Genomic DNA, 24,350 nt, shown 5'->3' with positions numbered 1-24,350 from the left:
TTACTGTATATTTGCTGAATTTAAGATATTTAAGATATAATATATAATAATCATATATTTATAGTAAGATATAAGATATATTAAAATGTGGCCTGTGCAAAAGTTATGGCACTTAAAAACATTTGATCATTTTCCAGTATATTAAACTCAGCAAACAAATAGAAACTGATCATGAATATTTGCAGAAACAATACAATATTTAAGTATTTGACCTGAAAGGGCAAAGACAATAAGTCAAAATAACACAGAAACAGAAATGCTCAGTAGCTCTACAGAGAGATGCAATACCTCACAGTCACTTTATGCTAAAGCCTGGCCTTTTATACAAAACTACAGCTAGTCATGTGACATACATCACAGGTGCCACAGGTTAGTATTTGGGTGAACTGGAGCGTCAGTTGGTGGATCGTGGAAGTTTATGGGTCACGTGATCTCCCAGAGAGTTCTGGGAAATGGAGTCTTTGTGGACGTCGGAGCCGGGAGGATGTGTGACAAAGTGTGTTCTCTGTAGAGGATGTCTGAACATCGTATCTCTATTTTTGTCATTTTTCAGTTTTTGATGTAATTTGTAAGTGCCTGTTGCCCTTTACGTTGTCTGTGTATTTGATGATGAACTGACCAAAAGAAACGGCCCAAAATGACTTGGAAAAAAGTCTGGTTCCATTGACTTACATTAAAAGTAAAGTATGTTTTTTTCCTTCTCCTGTAAAGTTACCATTTTGGAGATACGGTTTTGTTCTGACAGCAGCGAAATGCTGGTTGACTACACTAGCTGCCTTATTACTTATGTGCCAACCTGCCCCACATACACACCTGAAGATGGTTCCTCGAAGGTTCTTTAGTAGAACAGTTCTACTTAGAACCATGAGGTCTGTATAGAACTATTTCATGCTGAAATGGTTCTCTGCATGGAGAAATGGTTCTTCAGATTGATAAAGAATGTGTGGTATATAATACTGTATAGCATCTTTTTGAAAATGGTTCTATATAGCACCCAAAGGGTTCTTCTATTGTTACAGGATTGACATCATAACAACAGCAGAACCTTTTTAGTGCTATATAGAACCATATACAGCTCCACTACAGATTACTTATTGTTTGTGATGCACACGTTCATGCGCTCATGAGTGGCTAATGTGAATCTCCTCTCCTCTCTGCTTTCCTCAGCTCAGCTAATTGCTTTGAGAACGAGTTTTACTTTGTTTACTTCGTTAAAGATTTACGTTTCACTGGCAGGAAATTTGAATTGCCTGCACTAAAAAGCACAACATTTTCTTTTTTGCGGTAGGATACTTGTTTACCTGAGAACCTTTTGCTCCTCAAGATTTCACTCAGTTTTTCTTTTATCAGTTTATCCTGAGGCAGGAAATTTCAGAATTATGACAGTTATGTCAGAAATCAATATTCATCCAAACCATCGATCCCTGAAGGCTTTAATAATCTGAAATCAACAACAAATCCGCTTCACTCTTCCTTCTAAATAGGCTAGTCTTGACATAAGCATGGAAGATAAGAAAAAAACAGTTTTATTTATTTATTTATTTATTTATTTATTTATTTTTAGTTTTATTGCAGTTGAAGAAAAAATACAGACAAAACACATTGGATTTTAATTAAATATATTTTTTTAATTTTTATTTGTTTTATTTGAATTTTTAAATTTTTATTTTTATTCTGATATACTTAAGTTTTTATTGTTTTTATTTTTTGTTTAAAATTATTTTTTTTATTTTTAAAATAAAACAAAGCAATAACATCCATACACTACTTTTTTAATGCACTGGCTTCCTACCACTGAATGGCATTGACAAGTCCTGCCCCCTGGTGGCAGAGTCAGAAATTGCATCATCTTTACCACACGGTCGCCCCAGGTGTTGTGTTTTGAGGTTTTTGGCAGGATAGTGGATGTTTACTGAGTCGTCTCACACTCTTCCTTGAGCTGAAGTAGAGGACCGGACTTGGCCTCCGCACTGCTTCAGCAAAATTAAAGGAGGGAGATGGAGTGGTGTGTGAGGAGCTGTCAAACACCAGTGTTATCTTCTGTGTGTGCTGCAGGGAGCAGGTGTCTTGCTGTGAGCTGCTGTGCTTCTTATCAGGAAGCCTATAAATGCCCACAGCGCTGGAGTAGCCACTACACAGCGAGAAACAGAGGAGTAGAGGGAAGAAAGATAGAGCTGTAAAGAAAGACCAGAAAAGAGAAAGGGGATAAAACGGGGGTGTCCAGTTCAGGCCTCCTGTCCACACTGAAGTGGCATTTCATCCAATGAAAACAGAGATTTTCAGAATGCTATTTGTTTGTATACGTTTTTGTGTGGATGTGTAAAAGGGCTTTTTGATAACACTGACATTAACAGGTGCATGCCTGCGGACTGGCAGCGGGGTTGTTTGTGTGCTCACCAATTTAGGGGTGATTTGGGAGTCATAGTCATGTTTATGATGGAGTTTGGCTTTATTTTTCATTAAACTGCAGTGAATATGCATCAGAATGTGCTGCACTCAGTTCTTGTAAAAGGTCTGCAGGTCAAAGTACTGTATTTGTAACACAGTGCTGTCACTAGAGATGAAACGATATTAAAGTTTCATATCACGATTATCATGACCAAAATTATCACGATTATCGGTATTATCGCAATATTGTTCAAATGTTTTGAAAAGTAAAATGAATAAAAAAAATAAATACTGATACACAAACTGAAACTCGTTTCACCAACTTTTATTTTAATAAGGTCAATACATTTTTAGTATTACTTTTATATTACTTACAATACTTGTAATACTCTGTAAACAAAAGAATAGCAAATGTATTATTATTAGTTATTGTTATTATTATTATTATTATTACTGTTATTATTATTCTTCTTATTATTATATTATTATTATTATTATTATTATTATTAATTACAGTAATTAGGGATTTCCCTGCATAGAGAATTAAATCTGGACCAACTCTGAGGTGGGTCTTAATGGAAAATTACTACTTCTAAGAAGTGTTGCACTCGGGGGATTTCTGTCCGAACTGCAGCTGCAGCATTATTGTGCCGTTGTGGCGCTGTACCCCTAATCAATACAGTGCACCAGGAAAAACAGCCAAAATCACAGAGGAATTGCGTGACCGCGCTGTGAGCGGCAGACAGTGTAGAACTCACTCAGTGTGTCTTCACCTGTGGAGCTGCTTCTCTAAAAGCATTTTAAAACTAAAACATAACTTAAAATTAACGCGCATCTGAGCTGCGGCAGAAACACTCCTAAAGTTTAATCTCTGAAACTCTGCTTTTCCCAAAAGCAGCACACAGTGTTTACTTGCGTGAGGTCCCGTCTCAAAGCACACTATCTTCCCTATGTAGTGCACTTCGTGGATCATGAAATAGCAAATCCTTCACCCAAAGAGTGCGTGAAACGTTCGACTAAGTCATCTATAATCAACATTAACAACAGGTTACAAATTCCCTATTTAAAACTCAACTGCTTGTTAATGATGATCGTGTTTGTTTGAACAGTAGCGCACTATGTAGGGGACACTGAGTGATTTGGGACAGTTATTCTCCTCTCAGACAGTAAACACTGCAAGCGAGACGAGAAAGGGGAGCTGTGCAGATTGAACCTCTGCAGCGTCTCGTTCCAGAGCTCGTGTGACTGTTAACTCAGAGCTCATTTTGGAGACTCTGCTCCACAGAAATGTGTTAAAAGCTTTAGTTTCGATTCACAGCTGATTCACCGATTGTTTTTCTTTTTTTTGACGCTAAAAGCTTCATTTTATATGATTAACAAACCATAAGCATAAGTTAAACCACACAAACCGTGACATTTCTTCTATTTCGAAGTCCCCACAGACTTCTCCGTTAAAGTTAACCTTGCATTCTCTAAAAAGTAGCGGTTGGTGGTCGCGAAATGACTCGTAAAGTTTGATGTGTTGCCCCCTTTCGCCGCTATTTTCTTTCGGCGTGTTCTGCAGACAGGGTGGTCATCTGCAGACAGGGTGGTCATCTGCAGACAGGGTGGTCATCTTCAATTAACTTTCCTTCTGCATTCTTATAAAACCCAAAATATGACCAAACGTCAGACTTGGTCTTCTTAGAAGGCTGAAATATCTCTGAATCTCCAAGTTTTTCACACCGCGGTAATCAACCATGGTTTTAACGATACTTTAAAGTTCAAACGGTCCTACTAACCGTCATTAATTTTACCGCGGTTTACCGTGAAACCGGTAACCGTTTCATCTCTAGCTGTCACATTGATTGCGTTTACATGTTCTTCATAATCCGATAATTGCAGAAAATCAGGTTTTGCTAGTAATCCGATGAATTCGTTTACATGCACTTGAGTAATCAGATAATGGGAAAACTCCAGCAGTAATCCGATTTGTGCTTTACAACCAGACAATAAACTCACAGAAGAAGACGCGACATAAACATAATGTAAAACTGAAACTTAATACTGTGGCTTTTAAACGTTGCGCCTCTTTACCTGAAAATATGAACAATTCCTATTCCCATTCAGCCCACTGATGTGTCTGTATCCAATGTGGCAGTGTCATTGTCATTTTCTTTTTCTTTCTAAAACTCAAATACTGTCATATACCATAAACCCCAGTGAAATGTCATGAAGATGTGAAAAAATAGGGGCTGGCCAAACCTAATAAGTAACACAAGTGACACAATTCTCATAAACTGTAATAACCGTAATGTGATTACAATAATTTAAACGAATATATGCTATTTCCTTACAGCAAAAGCCAGAGTTACCTCTAGACATCTAAGACAAGAATTAGACACCTTTAAGATTAAAAAAAAAAAGAAAAGAAAATACTGAGTGTAAGTTGAATGCAGACAAGAGAGTAGGGTTCAGTTCCCCATTCAGGCAGGTCTCCTAATGCTGCATTTCATCATATTAAACCACTCTGGAAAAGAGTGTCTGCTAAAAGTGTGCGTAACAAAGTTCTGTATTTACGTATCTTGTTGCATTTAATAAATGACAGTTTAGTCCAAATTCTGTTAGAAAAAATCCCTCTTTTAATCCATGGCAGACAGAATACATGAATATGAAACATGTACTGTAGAATTTCTGGTCTAAAAGCCAATATAAATGAACTGTATCACCCAGCCCTTGTCTGATGTTGTGAAAACAGGTTTTATTTCCAGACTCACAGCCATAGATTCATGTGAACAGCTCCATATGTGTCTGTTTCCATGTTAAAGTTGGTGGTGAGAGCTGTGGTTAACCAGCTGTGGAGCGTAAAGGCTGATGAAAGGCTTGAGAACTAATCACTGCCCACTCCACCAACCCCCCCCCTCAATCACGCTTACAGAACTAAATCAATACGGCTGCACAAATCCACCTCGTTAATTCCCCCAAAGAGCACACTGTTCAGCTGCATCCCAAACGCTCAGCAGTGCTCCTAAATAGAGCGCTAATCTGCTTGCCAATCGTACCTGGGCCTTGATGGAGCAGGTCAGTGCAGCAGCTGATGGACGGGCGCTGGACTGTCTTTAATGAGTCTCACACTTTTACTGTAGCACGGTGCCTTTGTTGGGGAAGGCTTAAGGCCCTGCTGTTAATCTCACATAAAAGCTTCTGGCCCTTTATGTATTGTGAACACTAAGAAGTGGTAGGTGATGTCATATCGTGTTCAGTTGTTTTTTCAATGTTTCAGAAACATAAACAAGCCTCCTTTATTGTTCACGGTTTGAATTGTGTTTTTTTTTTTTTTAATTGCAGTGAAAAAATCTCCCTAGAACAAACAGATATAATTGATTCAGTTCTCTTGATCCTTAAGTACAGTACAAACCAAGCAAACTCCATGGAGGCCGAATAAAGAACCTGTTTTTCTTCCTGTATCTTTCCTGCTGACGTCAACTCTGGAGGGACTTTTGTTCTCTTTATTTTGAAAGGATTTTAAGGAAGCCTCACCATTAGAGCTACTGTGCCTGGCAGAATTTCTGGCATGAAAATACAAAGTCTAGACAGTAATTGGTTCTAGCGAAGATGATCGCAATGCATACTCGTGACTTAAGTCTAGGATTGTTATTTCTGTTTTAGTGTCCTAATTAAATAATTACATAATTAATTACATAGTAATAACAGTATTCTGACATCTATAAGGTTCTACGATGCAACAGAGATGGATAGAGAGAGAGAGAGAGAGAGAGCTGCAAAGAGAGATCTAAACTGTGAGAGATAAGAAGAGAGAAATTCAGGAAGAGATGCATAGAGGCAGATGAAGAGAGTTAGAAAGAGAGGGAGAGAGATGTATTGAAAAAGAGAGAGATACAAAGGATAAATTGGGAGAGACACAGAGATGGAAGGAAAGAGAGAAAAATACAGATGAGAGATTTTGAACGAGGAAGAGGTACGGAAAAAGAGAGATGGATACAAAAAGGTAGGATGGGAAGAGAGATTGAGGGAAGGAGAGTGAAAGCAGAAAATACTTTGAGATGTAGAAGATGGAGTGAGAGACAGAGAGAGGGGATACAGTGAGAGAGCAAGAAGGTAGAGGCAGAGATGGATAGATAGTAAGAGAGAGATGATAGAGAGATACGTTGGTAGTAAGAGAGAGGAGAATAGGAATAGATGGGAAGAGAGGAAGTAGATAGATAGATAGATAGAGCTATGTAGATAGTGAGAGAGACAGATTGCTAGATAGTAAGAGAGAAAGAGGAAGGTAGAGAGATGAGTAGACAGTGAGAGATAGGTAGCTGGTAAGAGCGAAAGAGATGAAGGTAGAGAGAATGAGAGAGAGAGATAGGTAGATGGTTAGAAAGAGAAGATACATAGCTAATGAGAGAGAGAGATAGACAGAGAGAAATAGATAGATAGTAAGAAACAGGAAGATAGAGACAGATATGGGTATATAGTGAGAGAGAGATTCAAATGATAGAGAGAGATAGGTAGATAGTAAACGAGAGAGAGGAAGGTAGAGACCAAGATGGGTACAGAGAGAGATAAGTAGATGATAGAGTGGGATAGGTTGGAAGTAAGGGAGAGAGGAAAGAAACAGATAGGTAGGTAGATAGAGAGAGGTGGGTAGATAATAGAGATAGGTAGCTAGTAAGAGGGAAAGAGATGAAGGTAGAGAATGAGCGAGAGAGATGGGCTGAGAGTTAGAGAGATATGTAGATAAAGATAGAGATAGGTAGATAGTGAGAGAGAGGTAGGTAAACAGATAGAAGGTAGAGACGTGGGTAGATTGTGAGAGAGATAGATGATAGAGAGAGATAAGTTGGTAGTAAGAGAGAGATAAGTTGGTAGTAAGAGAGAGGAAAGTAGAAACAGAGGTAGATAATAGAGATGAGTAGCTAGTAAGAGAGAAGGGGGGAAGGTAGCAAGAGAATGAGAGAGAAAGATGGGTAGACAGATATGTAGATAGAGATAGGTAAATAGAGAGAGAGGAAGGTAGAGACAGATAAGCAGATAATAGAGATAGGTAGCTAGTGAGAGAGAGATGGGTAGACAATAGATAGGGATACGAAGATAGAGAGAGAGGAAGGTTGAGAGAGATATAGAGAGGGTGTGAATGAGCTGCTTGTCTGAGATGAATGCTTTGGAGCATAGTGAGAGATACAGAGAAATAGGTAGATAGTAAGAGAGAGAAGGTCGAGAGACAGGTAGACAGAGATATTGAGAGGTAGAGAGAGAGAGAGAGAGTGTGAATGACAGAGCTGCTTGTCCGAGATGAAGGCTTCGGAGCATATTTCTGCTGAGAACGCTTCAGATCAATAAAAGCAATCTGCCCAGTGGTAAACAATTTCACTTGCCACTAGAGAGAGATGCTGCCTTGCTCTGCCTTTTTTCCTCTTCCTGGTGATTGCTCCTGTTTATGGGGATGAATCAGGCTTCATGGTGCCCCGGTAATGCCATAAATTCCACAACTTGACTGGGTTTCCCATGACGTAGGTCCAAGCTGGGGGTTGTGCACAAAGCTTCACTGCACTGACTACACTGAGATGGTGTTTTGTGGTCTTAGTGTTCCCCTGTTAGAGGCCTAAGATCTTGCTGAATGTACATGTTTTTATTGTGGTCATCATGTAAATGGCAGTACTGAAGATACTTTTGCCCACTAGGGTGGCACGATATGGACAGCGTAGTACACTGAGTTTATGTCACTACATGGTTTAAAATTAGCCTGCGTTATTTTGACCAAAAGAGTTACTTTTTTGGAGTATCTGAAAGCCTTTATCCATTAAAACAACCAAAGATTGGTATGTTTACAACACAGACAATAAACGGTTTTGTGATTTAGTTAGAGGGGTCATTCGCATATTTAGCAGAGTAAGACGACAGAATGATGTGTCTATGGGATCAGCTCTGAAGTTGATAACAGAGTCAGAATTGTCACACACCAGAGCAGCTTTCAGCAATCCAAATGTTAAGAAGAGACATTTTATCCTTTCAACAAAAATCGAACCACCTTGGGAGCCACAATATTTTATATCCATTTTACCATCTTGACTGTAAATATGTCTCAGAATGTGCTAATGTATTAGTATAGGCTACAAAATTATAAAAGAAAACACAGACTAACTTTGCTCTGCTTTAATCTTTAGCTCAGCTATAGCTGTTTTTCTCACATCTCCAGCAGGAAACTTTTCCTCAAAAGTGAAATCATTTCTTGTAACGTTTGATTTTTTACGAGGCTGAAGTCGCTTCTCATTCACCAGCTTCATGTTCAAATATTCCCGTTCCATCTTAAATGAATGGATCTGCACACAATTTAAGGTGGAACGGAAAAATTTGAACAAGAAGTTGGCGAATGAGAAGCGACTTCATGACTTTTTAGTGTTTGACAGTTTCTCGATGCAGATTAAACATATAAGGAAACCAGCTGGAGGGATTATAAACGCAAATAACTTAATTAGTCTCCAAATTATCGATGTTCGTCTTAAATCTCCCTCTTTGCCTTTTTGTTACCTACTAGCTAGGTGAGATTGTTGTCAGCGTTGCTATGGTGACCAGTAGTCTGCGAGTAGTCAACCTTCAGGTTTAAAGGGTGCATTAGCAGTTATACATTAAATCCAGTGTTTAAGACCATTTATTGTTAAACTGTGTTGAAAGATCAGCAGAGCTTTATTTTACTGCAAAGGAGGATTATTTTATTTTTAGCTAATTTAGCTAATCTAATTCTGCTGTGGAGCCGCAACAGGGCAGTAAAAGAGCTGCGTGTTGCCGACCCCTGCATTAGTGGATGTTTTCAGGGCCGACTTTGGCCTTTTAGGGGCCCCAAACAGGGGGCCCCTGAACTTTCTAGCTGATGTACTATAAAATGATGTGCTATAACAATCAACACCACAAGCTGTCTACATTATAGACACTTATCGCTATCTAATCTTGCATTGCTGATGATTAGGTGCTTATTTGGGGATCTAAAAAGTTTAATTCACAAAAGACCTTCTTAGCATTATGGATCCAGGGCTCACCATGCAGCATTTCTTGCTTCTCCAGCTAACTTTATAAGCTTTTTTTTCCTTTTTTTCATCTTTGGCGACTCCTCTTCATGTTTTGCTTTTATTTTTGATGAAAAATAATAACCCAGAAGTTGCTAGGATCCTCCCTGGCGGCTGCAGGGCCCTAAACAGCTGCTTATGCTGCTTAGTAGGTAGAGCAATCACTGGATGTAATGTTGTTCTGAGGTCCATGTCTTCTCAGTACCCAGTTCTTGGTACAGCTTTAGTGTCTACTTCTTGGGAATGAGTCTCACATCAGAATAAAGGGAACTCTATGTGTATCTGTCGTTGAGGGTCAGGACAGTTGTGAGAAAGTTTGCAAACCCAAACTTTTCCTTGGTTTGTACATGAACGTCCCTGAAAATGTGATGTAATTTCAGCCACTATAATTCTAAAAGCTTCTTTTTAATTACTTTTATTTTGTATCTTCTTATAGCAATCAAGAAATCATGCCCAACTAAACCTGCTGTTTTGTGCATGTTTCTATAGTGGTAGGCGGCAAAAAGCCCGACATAACAGGCTACGTGGGTTAATGTGTGTGTTGTTTGTTGTTGCTGTGTTTGGTTGTTTTTTTAATGTAACTTAAAGCAAAATAAATGCTGTAGCGGAAAGTTCATCATTAAGTACATCATCAATGTGTGTCTGTGCAAGTGTAGATGTTTGTGTGCTCCCTTTGTCTACCAGTAGGGGGCAGCAGACACAAGCTGTCAGGTTTGAGATGAATTCTGGTTGCCATAGAAACGAGCCATAAAGTGACGAAGGCTAGTTGTTATAAAGAATCATGCAGGGGACTGTATCTCTCACACACCACACACACACACACACACGGTTGTGTGATCTTCATGTTAGTAAGCACGTCTTTCAGAGTCTTTATTGTATCTATTGTTTTTGTTTTTTCTTTTTATCTAATTTATACATTACTAATTTGTGCATTATTAAGACTTTCTCAACTGCTATAAACTTAAGAGAGTGTGCTGGAGTAAACACACATGCAGCTTTTCCTCTTTTCCTCGTTTTAAGGCGCTCATGCTGCTGGAGTGCACTGCTGAAACCATGTTACACTGTTCACTGGTGTAGTGTCCACTCAGTATGGTGCGTTGTGAAGAGTGGACGCTCCAGAGGCCTTTCTGCAGGGAAGCTAAGAGGGAGATTTTAAAAGGAAGTAATGAAGTACATGCTACACAGTATTTAGCACAGTCTGGTCCTACTGTATGCATGTAATTAGGCCCATAGAGAGAGAGCGAGCACAGAAACCATCATTAACTGTTGGCTTTGAGTATTTGTTAAAAGGACTTGCTGAACGAAATGTGGGAGTATATACTGATGGACGACAAAGGGAAAAAATCAGTGTCTTAGTAAGGTCAGCTTAGCTGCCAGAGCAGCTGCAATATACCTTGACAGAGATTCCACAAGTTTTGGGAACGGTACTGGGGGGATGGAACGCCATTCTTCCAAAAAATATTCCCTGCATTGGTGTGTTGATGATGGTAGTGAGGAGCGCTGTCTGACACAGCACTCATCAGGTTGTCGTCAGGTTTTTCCTTAAATTTCACTACTGCAAGGCATACCGCAGTCGCAGTATGTAGCAATATAATGGCAATATGATGCACTGTATGGCCAAAAGTAAGTTCAGTTGTTTAAGCCATAATCATTGCTAACAGGTGTATGACATCGAGCGTGTAGTCATACCGTCTCCTTAAAAACTGGCCGTAGGGGCTCCCGAGTGGCGCAACCATCTAAGCGTTGGCCCTATCATCAGGAGATTGCAAGTTTGATCCCTGGTGATGCCACAGCCATCCGTGGCCGGGAGTCCGAGAGAGCACAATTGGCTTCGCTCTCTTGGTGGGTGGGATGGCTGCCCTTCTCCCCCCATCACTCACTCAGCGCGATGCTAGTCAGCGCAGGCGACCGTTAGCTGACGTAACAGATCTGTCGGTTGGCGCTTTCCTCCGAGCGCGTTCGGCTGCCTAATGACGTTGTTCTGAAGTGTTAAGTGACTTTAAACATAGCACCAGTAGCACTGAACATATAGTGCCAAAAGTCAGCCTTGCTAGATCTGCCCCAGTCGACTGTAAGTGCTGTTATTGTGATCTAATAGCTGAGACACAAAACGGCAGGCCACACAAACTCACAGAGGGAGCACCTGAGTTTGGCAGATGCAAGGAGAACGCAACCTACCGAAATGCATAGTGCCAACAGTAAAGTTTGGTGGAGGAGGGATAATGGACTGGGGCTGTTTTTCAGGGTTTGGGCCCCTTAGTTCCAGTCAATGATAATGTTAATGCTACAGCATGCAAAGACATTCTGGACAGTTATGTGCTTTCAACTTTGTGGCAACAGTTTGGGGAAGACCCTTTCCTGTTCCAGCATGACTGAGCCCCTGTACACAAAGCGAGGTCCATAAAGACATAGTTTGACTGGTTTGCTGTGGTGAAACTCCAGCGGCCTGGACAGAGTCCTGACCTCAAGCCCACCTTTGGGATGAATTAGAATGAGCCAGGCCTTCTTCTCCATCATCACTGCCTGACCTCACACATGCTGTTTTGAGTGACACACTCCAAAACCTTGTGGAAAGCCTTTCCAGAAGAGTGGAGGCAGTTGTAGCTGCAAAAGGGGAGGGGTGGGTGGGGTGTGAGGGCTACAGCTCCATATTAATGCACCTGGTTTTGGAATGGAAGGTCCAGTAACCTCATATAGGTATGATGGCCAGGTGTCCACATACTTCTGGCCAGGCAGCGTATTTTACCCATATTGTGCAGCCCTAATCTAAATATATATTACATCCTGTTGTGTTCATTGGGCAGTCAGCAGCTTGTCAGCTGGCTCCTGCACTCCAAAGCCACGGTTCTGTCTCTCAGGCAGATAAAGTGGGAGTAATGAAGGAGTCAGAGTCCGTCTGTAATTCCAGAATCTTCCAGTTATTTTACTTTCCATCAGTAAAGCCCAGCGAGGAAACGAGGCCAGTCTGGCTCTTATTGGGTTTCATTTTTCACTTCAGAGCAGCGAGCAAAGACGTCAGGCCTGCCAGGGTTGAGATTCTCATACACGCACCACACACGAGTGCTTTTAGAGGAGGACAGTCTGTCTGATGCCGTAATCTGCGCCGCACAGGCTGTGTTTGAGTGTTCATCTCAATGTATCGTATTCCAGCAGACGTCTGAAGACCCACTCTGCATGTGCACGTTGAATTTATAGCACTTTCTGGCTTCAAAGACCAACAGGCATCTTCACACACTCGAGTAAGTGACCTAGGCCAGCTCATCATATGGCAGCAGAGTGAATATCAGTTTGAGAGTTTGGTAATTAGGAACTTTGGGAAATAGGACAATAGTGTGATAAGAGAACTACTTTGCATTCCATTTACATTTATTCGTTTGGCAGACGCTCTCACGAAACGCACACACAGACAGAAAAAGTGCAGAGAGAATCTGTGAGGATTCGTGAGCTTAAAGACAGGAGCCCTATTATGCATTCAAATAAATAAATAAATGCAAATGTAGACCTTGAGGATAAATAATATATTTTCTTTTAAGAATAAGCAACTGTTAAACACGAGTGTTAAAAAATGGACCATGACAGTCTCAGCAGTGGCGTAACCAGAATTACATTTTAATGTTGAGCTTAATTACAGCTTGGGGGGGTTTGGGGGGCAGACAGGAAGCACTGTCCCAGATACGTTACTGAAGTGCAATTGACAGCCATCGACTATAGCTGACTAGCTTACACAGTCAAAACAAAAGGTACTGTACAGGCACATTTTTGTTCATCAAGGTACAAACAGTGTAAATGTACCATTAAAGGTACTTAAGGTTCAGTTGAGTTTAAAGGTACACTTCATTCACTTTGCCAGGAGAAAGACCCACAGTGGTCCCTTTTTATACAAAGAAAACTAAAGCAGAATGGCTGGAGTCAGGAGGGGATGGTCATACAGTCCAGTTGGGTACCTTACATATGTTTTAAAGGTGGACATTTACTTTCCCACTCAATGTTTTACAATACAGAGCAACCAGAACTTTGAGGCTGTAATTTTTAAATGTGGTTTTAGACAAAAATGCTTGATTTTTCAGCAGCATCTCTCAAATTTTGAGGCAATATTTAAGTATTTTTTTGTTTGTTTTGGAGGGGGATGTAGCAATGTAGAAATCTGATATTTATCTAACTTGTTTTAAAGTGTGTCTCTTAGAAGCTAGAATGCAGAGCAACAGACTTGAGATTAAAAAAACTAACTTTTTTACATGAAAATGTTGTAATGAAAATTGGCTACATCAACAAAGTGCCGCTAGATCATTCATATGCGCACACTGGCAACTGGACATGTTCTCTAAATAAACTTAAAGCTGAGCTATGTAAGTTTTGGGGATTTGGAGACCTCTCTGGTGGAAACGTGTAATGGCATGCAACGTGCAAAAAAAACATTTTGTAATGTGGCTTGTGCTTCGGAGCCCTTCCCTGAGGGGATGAATCTGATGATCGTGAGCATGTTGAAAGTGTATTCAAAGAGAACTCAGTCAAAACTTGATAAAAGGCGTGTCTTCTGAGGATGAGTGAATGATCTACTATGGTCATCATATCTTCATCAGTATAATGTTCATTTAACATTTGAGAGCTACGTCGAGCCTTGGCAGGACATTGGCAAGATCGCAATCTGAAAATATACAATTAAAAAGCCTGGAGTCAAGACGGGAAGTATGGAGTCAACACAACTTTTGTGTATATAAATGCAATGGAATATGGTGCGATTGTGTCGTCTAACTAAAGGTACTGAAGATGTACCCTCGAGGGTACAACCCCAGTGATGCAAGAGGTACAATGGTGGTGGCAGTTTAGTACCATTTTTCTGAGCTAACATAACCAGAGAGAAAATAATGGCATTTTATACTACAACACAGAGTTACTGAGCTTGCATTTAACCGCCTTATGTTATTTGCTGACAGGACCACTGCGGGTAAAGGCTAATTAACCACTGTCCTGCCCAGTGGTGTAGTCAGAATGTTTACCATGAGGTGGCCAGTTTAGTCCCTGTATTTTTAGTGGGGTGGCAAACCACTTGGAAAAACAAAATGAAACAGTAGTTTGTAACATTCTTCTGTGCTTATACTAGGTCCACATTATTAAAATGACAGGTTTTTTTTTTTATTTACTGGCTAATTACATAGTTAAAAACAGCTGAAACTGATTTTGTTCCTGTTTTTGATAAGCTTTGGTGAAAAATGTTTTTGTTCCTCATTTTTACTTCTGAATACTGTCTTTGGTTAAGGTCATGTGATCCACAGCACAACATAACAAAGCAAAAATACTGCACTGAAGTTTACTGTATAGCAAGTTCACCATCAGCCAGAAAGTTAAGCTAACTAGTAAGCAAGGTAAATAATTAGTCAGATGCTTTGTAGTTACAAAAAAATGAAGAAAATGACTAAGTTATTAATTTTGATTATGATAAACGGGTCCAGCGTTCTCTCAAGCAGGTAAAAAATGAACTAGAACTGTAAGTTGGTTTATATTTGGCTCAGTTCTTGTTTTTGCAAGTGCTGTGGGAAAACACCCTTACAAAACAAATGCTTCCCTATTCCCTGAAATGAAATGTGTGGCTTGGGGGATGTTCATGATCATACAGAGGTGTTTGAAAGTTTGTGAACCCTTTAGAATTTTCTGTATTTCTTTATGCACAAGTTTGACCTACAACTTCATCAGATTTTCACACAGCGACCCTAAGCACACAAGTTGTTCTACCAAAGGATGGGTAAGAAAAATCAAGCTAAACCAGTCAAATAAATAAAGCTTTTACAGCAGAATATGCAACATAATGGAGCAGCAGTTAAATAAGCGAAATTCTGTTACTGTGGAATACACAGCAAGGCTGCGTTCACATTACCAGGTTGAAGTGGCACAAATCTGATTTTTCGCCCGAATGTGATCTGATGTTTTTTAGGGCAAGGTGGACATGCAAATCAGATCCTTTCAAACCTGACCTGAGCCACTTTCATATGTGGTCCTAGATCAGATACGTATCCGATTTGTGGTCATGCGACCTTAATGTGAATGCTCGGATCGGAATTCATGTGTTTTTTTTTTTTCCCCACTGCGCGTGCGCCATCATTCAGCGTTACCATGGCAGCAGCGCTGAACAGAAGTTAAAGCCTGTAAACAGTGGAAAAGCAACATGTCTCACCTTTTTCTCCTTCGTCTCGCTCTAATAATGAAGCTGAGAGCTGATCAGAGTTAATTATCTTCCCAGCGAAGCTCGTTCTGACCGTTAGTTTGTTTGCTGATGATGAACGTGATTCGTTCAGGTGACGTTACTGAGTGGGATGTGCGATGCGGGTCATTTCAGGACACCGGTTCGTTCACATCTGAATCACTTACGTAAGCTAGTGTGAACCGTCATGTCAGAGAGATCGGATTTGAGCAAAAAATCAGATTTGAGCAATGAGGCTAGCATTTTTCTGTAAGGATGCACAAATGTGGAAATCGTGGGTCAGTGATGATATCCTATACTGATACATTTATTGTATATTATACATGTATTATTCTATGATACACATAGAAATTGGGACTAAATTCAACTTAGCATTATGGAAAAATAATAACATTATAACATATATAGTATAACATTTACAGGGTTACAAATGCAATAAATTGAATAAAATGTAGATGTTTCAGCCCAGTAGCCCAGCATTGGCCAGATGCTCTGCTCTGTACAATAAATACCTCGTCAATTTTGGTTTGAAATATCAGTCACATCTAAACATCTGTACGATATTTTTCAATGGTCTGCATCTGGCAATACCGATATGATTCAGATATAACCATACATCCCCTAGTGCATTCAAAGCACTAGCAACCTTCACAGCCAGCATGACTCTGCATGTTTTTGTAACACAATTCTGTTGTATGTGATTTACATGTCCAGAACAGCTACCTGATTAAAGCTCAGACGGCGGCAGCTTGGCTGGCTAGCCGGGGGTCCTGGGCAGATGCTCTGGTGGTCCACTAAGCAGCTAATTGAGGATAAAGTGGAAGCTGGGGGAAGAATTTGGGGGGGTCTGTGGGGGAGGGGGCTCCAGTCTGCATCTCAGCCAGGCTTCGAATTCTGAGTATTTAATCTGAACCTTTTCCTGGGATTAATTCACCAGGATATGTAGCCCTAACGCTGCACTGACGTGCTGGTGTTTGGTCTGGAGCTTCGGAAGCTTTAAGCGGCTCATTTTGTAGGGGACCAGATTTTCCTTGCCTTTTCACATTTGATATACTGTATAAACAAACTGGTAAAGTTTGAAAAACGAGGCTGTAAAAATGGCCCGTTTTAAATTGATCATGGTTGTGATGTCACAACCATGAAAACATTTACATGGGACTGCTTATTCAGTCTACAGCGGTTTAGCTGAACTGTTGATCTGTGAAAGATTTTGTTACTCCAGACAGGCTGTAGCAGAGCATGGACTGCTTTTTGAACAGGAGCAGCCAATCAGAACAGAGCTCATTTGCATAGAAGTTTTAAAGGCATAGTGACAAAACAGCCTGTTTAGGTTAAAGGCAGGGCAGCCTGAAGTGTGGCCCAAGGCCTTTGATTCGGCCCACCAGAACCCCACCCCCTCACGCAGTGAGAGAACAAACATACTTTCATACTTATTACTATTATTAAGAAATTATATTTCATAAAAAAAATATAACACATTGTGAAGCTACCTTTATTTGCATATTTTTGGCCCTCAGCCCACCACATATGTCCCACTTTGGACCCCCAAGACAAAAAATGGGGGCGCTCCTGCTCTATGGAATAAAGAGAGGTTGGAAAATGGTTGTGTAAAGATGAATTATGACTGTTTTTGGTACATAAAAGCAACAAATATTAGATAATTTTGACTATAATGTTGAATATGGGCCTTCAATGCAGACACTCAGTAACTTCTCCCTAATGAGGACTGTCAAGTGCTGGCTCAGGTGTGTTAGAGCTTGAATAGAACAAAAATATGGATTAAATAATGGATTATAAACACCTTGCCCAATGATAACTGTAGTACAGATATCTGTAATATTTAGCGGTGAGTCTGAGTGAGCGGGTTTGCTGTGCATGGTCCTTTTTTTTTCCCCACACAGCTGTGGTTGACTACATTATGTGTCAGTATTCACAGGCCATATGAGCTACATCACTGAATGTGCAATCCTCCGAGAAGCATGTTTTGATTGTGTCTTTTCTCATGAAGATGGTTTAAGGCTTATTTATGATGGCCCTTACATTTGTGGACTGAAAGCATTGCTCTTTAAGAGCGGTTTCCCCAGATTTTCCATTCTCTCAGCCTTCGCAATGCTGCAGTGACATGGAACGAGGGGAATGTAGTGAGCTGTTGGTCGCAGGGAGGAAACTAGCGGTATTATTCACGTAAGGATAAATCTGAAAGATTTAAGGCATTTTCCAGTCTCTCTGCTCTCTCGCTTTCTCTCTGCTGAGTTTCTCTGCTGTTAACGTTGTGACTGTGATGATGACAGTCACTGAGCTTCTGTACGCTGCTAACGTTTGAATTGTCAGCGCTAATGATAATAGCCTAGTTTAGAGCGCGTCCGGGACAGCTCGGCTGTGAAAAGCTTAGACATATTTATTTGTTTGTGGCTTTGAATTGTCTGTAAAAGGCTGAGGAATTGTAAGTAATTGACATCCATGCTCCACCCACAACTGTGTTCTTTCATAGCCACTGTTGCTAGGTTGGACAAGCTTCGCAGCTTTACATCTGTCCTAATAGCGTGACCCTTCACTTGCACATGAAAATAAATATCATTTGAAATTAATACCAAAATTTTAAAGGAAAACTCCAGTCATAGTGAAACGTGCACACTGCTACGTCTGTTGTGAACATGACTTCTCACTTCTTACAGTGGTGCCACAATAATAGTAGTATATTTTTCTACGAAAACCACCTTCTGATGATGCATCTTGAAGGTGGGAGGGAAAAACTACAAGTGCTTTGAAAAACTACAAGTGCTTTGGGCCAGATGACCCCCGACCCAACCCCACTAGCTGACTAATGCAGAAGGAAGCCACATGGTTTATGCTAATGCTAAGAAGCCGAATATCACGTCTGTATTTATTAACCTCTGCAGTCAGTGTTGAGCAGTCAGAATGTCATCATCACCATGGAAGGGATTCCCAATAGCTATGTGACATGCACAATGTATGCTGGGTATTAAATGCATATTAAATGCTAGTTTTAGGCCGAATTTCCCCTTTAGATATTTTGACAAACTGAGTTATATGTTAAAATTGGTCTGTGCTCTGCTCACAAATGTGGTCTTTCATAGGAAGTTGGTGGAAGGCTGGACAAGCATATATCCTGTCTTATATATACGATAAATCAGTGTTGCAACAAATAACTTACTTCCCGATGGATAGCACTGGTAGTGTTGCACTGCTACAACAGCTTTTAGCGCTAATCCTGGCTGTTATGGTTTTAGTAACAGTTCTAGTTCATTTTTCGCCTGATTTAAGAGGCTTCTGAAACTGATATAATAACTGATTAATGATTTCATAGTCTTTTTGGTCATTTTGTCACTCTAAAGCATCTAATTCGGCTAATTATCTACCTTGCTTGCTAGTTAGCTTATCTTACTGGCTAATATGAAACGATATACAGTCCTGTTCTGTGCATGCACTCATACAAATGTCCATATTTAAACAGAATCAGGTGTAGAATCAAATAAAGCTTTGATTTTTCTCTGTCTGGTGATAAAATATGTGCAAAAACACTCATTCTGTGGCTGCCAGCATAAATGCTAATACTGTTAGCTTAGGTCACCCTTGGTCAAATTCTCTACAAAATAAAAATTCTATAAGTAGCAATTAACACTTTAAAATACCATCCTAATTTACATTCCGGTGCTCTAAATTTGTCATGCAATATTGCTTAGCAACTTTTTCTTTGACTGGAAGGCTAAAGAATTTGCTAAATTAGCATTAGCTTCAGCTGCAAGTGTTACAAAAAGGGAAACTGGAATATACACATCAGCTCTTCTTGCTTTTGGAAAGCTGGAAAACATGAAAAACCTAGGAAAATCTATTTCATACTTGGGTACAATTAACATTTCAGCGTCAAGGTTTTAGCGTTATTGCCGGTGTTTGCGTTTATTGTAAATTTTACTGCGAATTGAGCTGCTTCCATGCTGACTGGTTGTGAGTTATCCACTCAGATATATAGACAACCTTTATATTTACTCTTTTTCATTAGTTGCAACAACAGTGTATCTAGGCAGCATTTAGCAAACCTAAATTTATTACACTGAATGGGTTTCATGCTAACTGTCTGTAAAGCTTTTACAACCTCGAAAGAGTAGCCATGAAAGTTGGCATTGTGGGCGGGGCACAGAGAGGTCAGTTGCCACAGCAGGGTTTTCTGGTGGATGATGAGCTTTTGATTAAGATTCAGATTTGACACTTTACACTTAGTCCTTCATGCAGAGAAGCCAGCTGGGTTCACTGAGTTCACAGACCTGTATTATTCCAGCAGTGCGCAGCAGCAGTGCTGACTAAAGGTCTGTTTGTAACTGTAGCGGATGAGGGCTGGAAGCACAGAGGCAAATGGGAAATCACAGTCTAGTAACTCCAGTCCTATTCTCTGAGCTAATTCACACACACACACACACACACACACACACACACACACACACACACACACACACACACACAACCTGAATTTATTTATTTATTTATTTATTTATTTATTTAGATAGCTTTGCCTCCCTCCATCATCTCGTTAAAGGTCTGTAGGTTTGTTTACTAGCAATCCTGCTCTCAGTGTTTCCATGGCAACAGGACCCTCTGCTTTTCAACTCGGTGGACTGTTTGTTCATCCACGATGTCTGAAAAGATGTCTCGCTTCGTACATTGGAGATCACTGTAGGTGGGGTGTGAGAGGGGGAGAGTGAGGGAGAGAGAGAGAGAGAGAGAGAGAGAGTGAGCGAGCAAGACTGGTTATAATAAATGCACAGTTCTATCCTACGGTACTGTAGCTATTTTCGGCCACTTTACTGTACATATATGACGTTCTACATGTCAAAAGCTTAGTTCTAGACTTTAAAGTCCCAGCGTAAAATATTAAAAATGTTTGTATGATTCTCAAATGTTGTGTTTTTTTTCATACCCAGCAAATTTTATATGCAAAAAAAGATATGATATGATGTTACATAATGTGCTTAGGTGCCTAAAACTTTTGCACAGTACTGTATACTGACCAGCCGCTTCACCTCCTATATTCACTCTTTGTCCACTTACTATATAGGTGCACTTTGTAGTTCTACAGTTACAGACTGTAGTCCATCTGTTTCTCTGCATACTTTGTTAGCCCCCTTTTACCCTGTTCTTCAGTGGTCAGGACCCCCATGGACCCTAACAGAGCAGGTACTATTTGGGTGGTGGATCATTCTCAGCACTGCAGTAACACTGACGTGGTGGTGGTGTGTTAGTGTGTGTTGTGCTGGTACGGGTGGATCAGACACAGCAGTGCTGCTGGAGTTTTTAAACACCTCAGTGTCACTGCTGGACTGAGAATAGTCCACCAACCAAAAATATCCAGCCAACAGCGTCCTGTGGGCAGCGTCCTGTGACCACTGATGAAGGACTAGAGGATGACCAACACAAACTGTGCAGCAACAGATGAGCTATCGTCTCTGACTTTACATTTATAAGGTGGACTGACAAGGTAGGAGTGTCTAATAGAGTGGACAGTGAGTGGACACAGTGTTTAAAACTCCAGCAGCACTGCTGTGTCTGATCCACACTTAAGGAAAAGGCTGGTCGGTGTATATCTGCCTCTTCAGCTTGACACAGTTTAGCTCCGCCCATTCACACTGAAGTTTTAAGGAGTGTTTCGCCTGGACTGCATTTTGAATGAGAATACAATACAGAGGCAGCCAATCAGAACAGAGCTAATTTAAAATAGGCACCGTAACAAAACCAGCCTGTTTAATTTTAAGGGACAAAGAAATGTTGGAAAATGGTCATGTAAATGAAATGAATCGTTATTAGTTTTGGTACATAAAACCACATGATTATCATAATTGGACCTCTTGAGAAATGAATAAAATCTAAGAAAAAAAAAATTTGGGGCTTTAAAAACCCATCGCTAAATCCTTATTGTGTACTTATAGCATACAATATGCAATTTTGTAATTGGTAAAAAGGCTCATTTACATATCTACAAAATTGTGATCATTATTAACAAGCGATATATGGTGCAGCTGTAATTCGGCCCAAGAATAAACTTGTCTAGACAAAAACTGTCCTGTAATGTTTTTACACTGGAACGTCTGCTCTACATTACTAGCCTATTATCAGTCTTTAATTAAGCCATCGTTTTGACTCATAACTGTTCTGAACCGAGCTCCTTTGTGTTTAATAATGCCGAGTGGTCTGGCGTTGGAGTGGGCACCCAGGGGACTCACATTAACACATAAACACCATTTGGCTGTCGGCATCTCTTTGCAATAGTGCTGGGTAAGCGATCTGTGTCTTAGAAAACAGATGGTCTAGCTGAGGGTGGGAAATTCTTCACATGGCCTGGCTGCGATGGTGCAGCCACACACACACACACACACACACACACACACACTAGAAGCCAGCAAGGTGTCCTCAGGAATGTGAAAGGAAGTCTATGATTGTGTTAAAAGCATGGGTCACTGGACTACCATTCCGCTCCCATTGAATTCCAATAACTGTGTTAACATGTTTACTTAGCGAAAGGCAAATGAGTAAATCAGTACATTACACTTCAACTACATACCACTGAGCTAAAGCTCCTTACCAGAGTTCGAAGTCAAAGAGAACATAATTGTCTGCACCTTGTCTGGGTGTTTACACTGCTACAAACAATGTAAATGTTCCCTCAAAGGTACAACAGTGGTTTTGGTGACAGACTTTAGCACTGAGGCCCACTCTCGTGAGAAAATGAGTGAGTAAAATGAAATAAACAGTGAGTGTGTTTACATGCACTCAATAATCGGATCATATTCGGATTTCTGCAGTTATCTGATTATTTAAATGGTCATGTAAACAGCATACTCTGATTTCTTAGATAGAGTAAGGTCTAGAAATCTGGTTAAGAAATCTGATAAGGAGAGCTGGATTTTAACTCAGTAATCAGATTTCTCAGTGCATGTAAGCTCTTACTCTGATTTCTTTCAGATTTCTCAGTCTGTGCATGTGCGAAAACAGATGGTACCAGAATTGAGCAAGCAGCGTTGCCGCGAGACGCAGCAAAACACTTTTGGAGTGACACGGAAATCGACTACGTGCTTGACGAAATGAAGGATTTAAAAATTCTTCGGCTTCTAGATGATGTATGATGATTGTGGGCTGTATGGAAAGTTTATACAGACTAAACACCTTTTGGAATGCTTTTACAAAGACATTGAACCAGGATTAAAACATAATTTTGGGCAGCTCATTGTTTTATTCTATCACAATTTTATTTTTTATTTTATTGGGTTTTGATCTAATGATGGTTGTTATTGCTGTGATTTGACTGACACTGTCTAGACAGGCTTTTTTCAGCACTTTAGGTGATGATGGGCCAATTTGGGTCAGTTTTGGACATAATGTTATGAGACTTGGGTCAGTCTAGATGATGTGGGGCGGGTCAGGCCGGGTTTAGACAGAATTTTGTCAGACTGGGGACTAATGCGGTCTTAAAATGCAATGCTGTGTGTCAGGTTGGAATTCTCTCTCTGTATTCAAATTTGGATCAAAATTTCAGGCCCAAGTGAAGCACTAGCGGAATTTACCACAACAAAAATAAAGAGAAAATTAAGTTTTTTCCTTTTTATTATATTTCCAGATGCTTGCTAGGTAATTGTAATGCTAGCTAATGATGTAAACTGACTGTAAATTACTGTGACTGACTGATCATCTCTGTTTTCCTCCCTGTTCCTCAGGAAATAAGCTGAATAAGGACCTGAAGCACTACCTGAGCCAGAGGTTCCAGAAGTCTTCAGATGACCACAAGCTCCAACAGACCATACGGGATAACCTCTACCGCCACGCTGTGCCTTGTGAGTCAATCATTTCCTCTCAAATTCTTTACACTGTCGTTTCTCTTATTCTCGTCTACTTTGTCTCATCTCCATTACTCTCAATTAGAGCTTCGTTATGATGATTATTAAGTACCAACGTTCAACAAGTTCAACACTTCCGTTGAACAATACTGTGAAAAAGTCACGCTGTAATATTTTATGATTTTGTGATAAATATTGCAATATTTAAAGAACAAAAGGAAGATATTTACCCAGAATGGTATAGTTCCACCAAACAAATTGTCAATTTAGAAGGTGTTTGAAGGAATTAGGACAATAGGTCTGTATAAAACCCCATATTGCAACTAACAAGGAATAGACATCTCAAAGTCATGCATTATTGCAACCACATAAGTGTAATTTGATAGCATGCATGAGTACCGTAGATCCTCACAGCCATGATGTTGTGTATTGATCTCAAGTGCCCTATTGCTTTTAGACAACAGTGCTGCAAAATAAAGACCAAAGTAAAGCAAAAAAGCTCTGAACATTGAATCAAATGGGCTTTAATGTTGTCAGTTTCTTCCACCACAAAAGTAGTACCCTTTTGATTTATAGATAGAACCACAAAACTAGCAATATCAGGTTCAGCTCAGCTTTTTCAATATTTGCCAGATTAGCCTGAATGTGTTTTTGTTTCAGCCAGTCTGTAGAGCTTTTCCCAGCCTGTCTTGTTTGCTGAACTGTATTCTTTTTGTTTCTGCCTAATTGTAGTTTGTTAAAGGGGAATTCCACCATTTTTTTCAAAATTTGTACACAATTCAATCGTTGAGAACAGTCATTCGGTTCAATTGTTGCAAACAGTCTTTCGGAGTGTTTTGACATGAAATGGTTCATTGTAGAGAAACTCACCAACTG

At 40.1% G+C, this 24,350-nt stretch overlaps 1 protein-coding gene across 3 annotated transcripts in view; it reads left to right on the top strand.

Annotated features, from left to right (window-relative positions):
- Positions 1-24,350, top strand: part of magi1b (membrane associated guanylate kinase, WW and PDZ domain containing 1b) — a 224,947-nt gene that overhangs the window by 76,609 nt on the left and 123,988 nt on the right. For all 3 annotated transcript variants that reach the window (XM_036559163.1, XM_036559165.1, XM_036559162.1), the window contains exon 2: positions 23,355-23,471. In XM_036559163.1, coding sequence (XP_036415056.1) covers positions 23,355-23,471 — 117 coding nt within the window. The remainder of the gene's footprint in view (positions 1-23,354; positions 23,472-24,350) is intronic.

Source organism: Colossoma macropomum, unplaced genomic scaffold, assembly GCF_904425465.1.
Source record: "Colossoma macropomum unplaced genomic scaffold, Colossoma_macropomum, whole genome shotgun sequence".
Lineage (NCBI taxonomy): Eukaryota > Metazoa > Chordata > Actinopteri > Characiformes > Serrasalmidae > Colossoma > Colossoma macropomum.
Note: the sequence above shows the minus strand (reverse complement) of the source record. Positions and strands in the feature narration are given on the sequence as shown.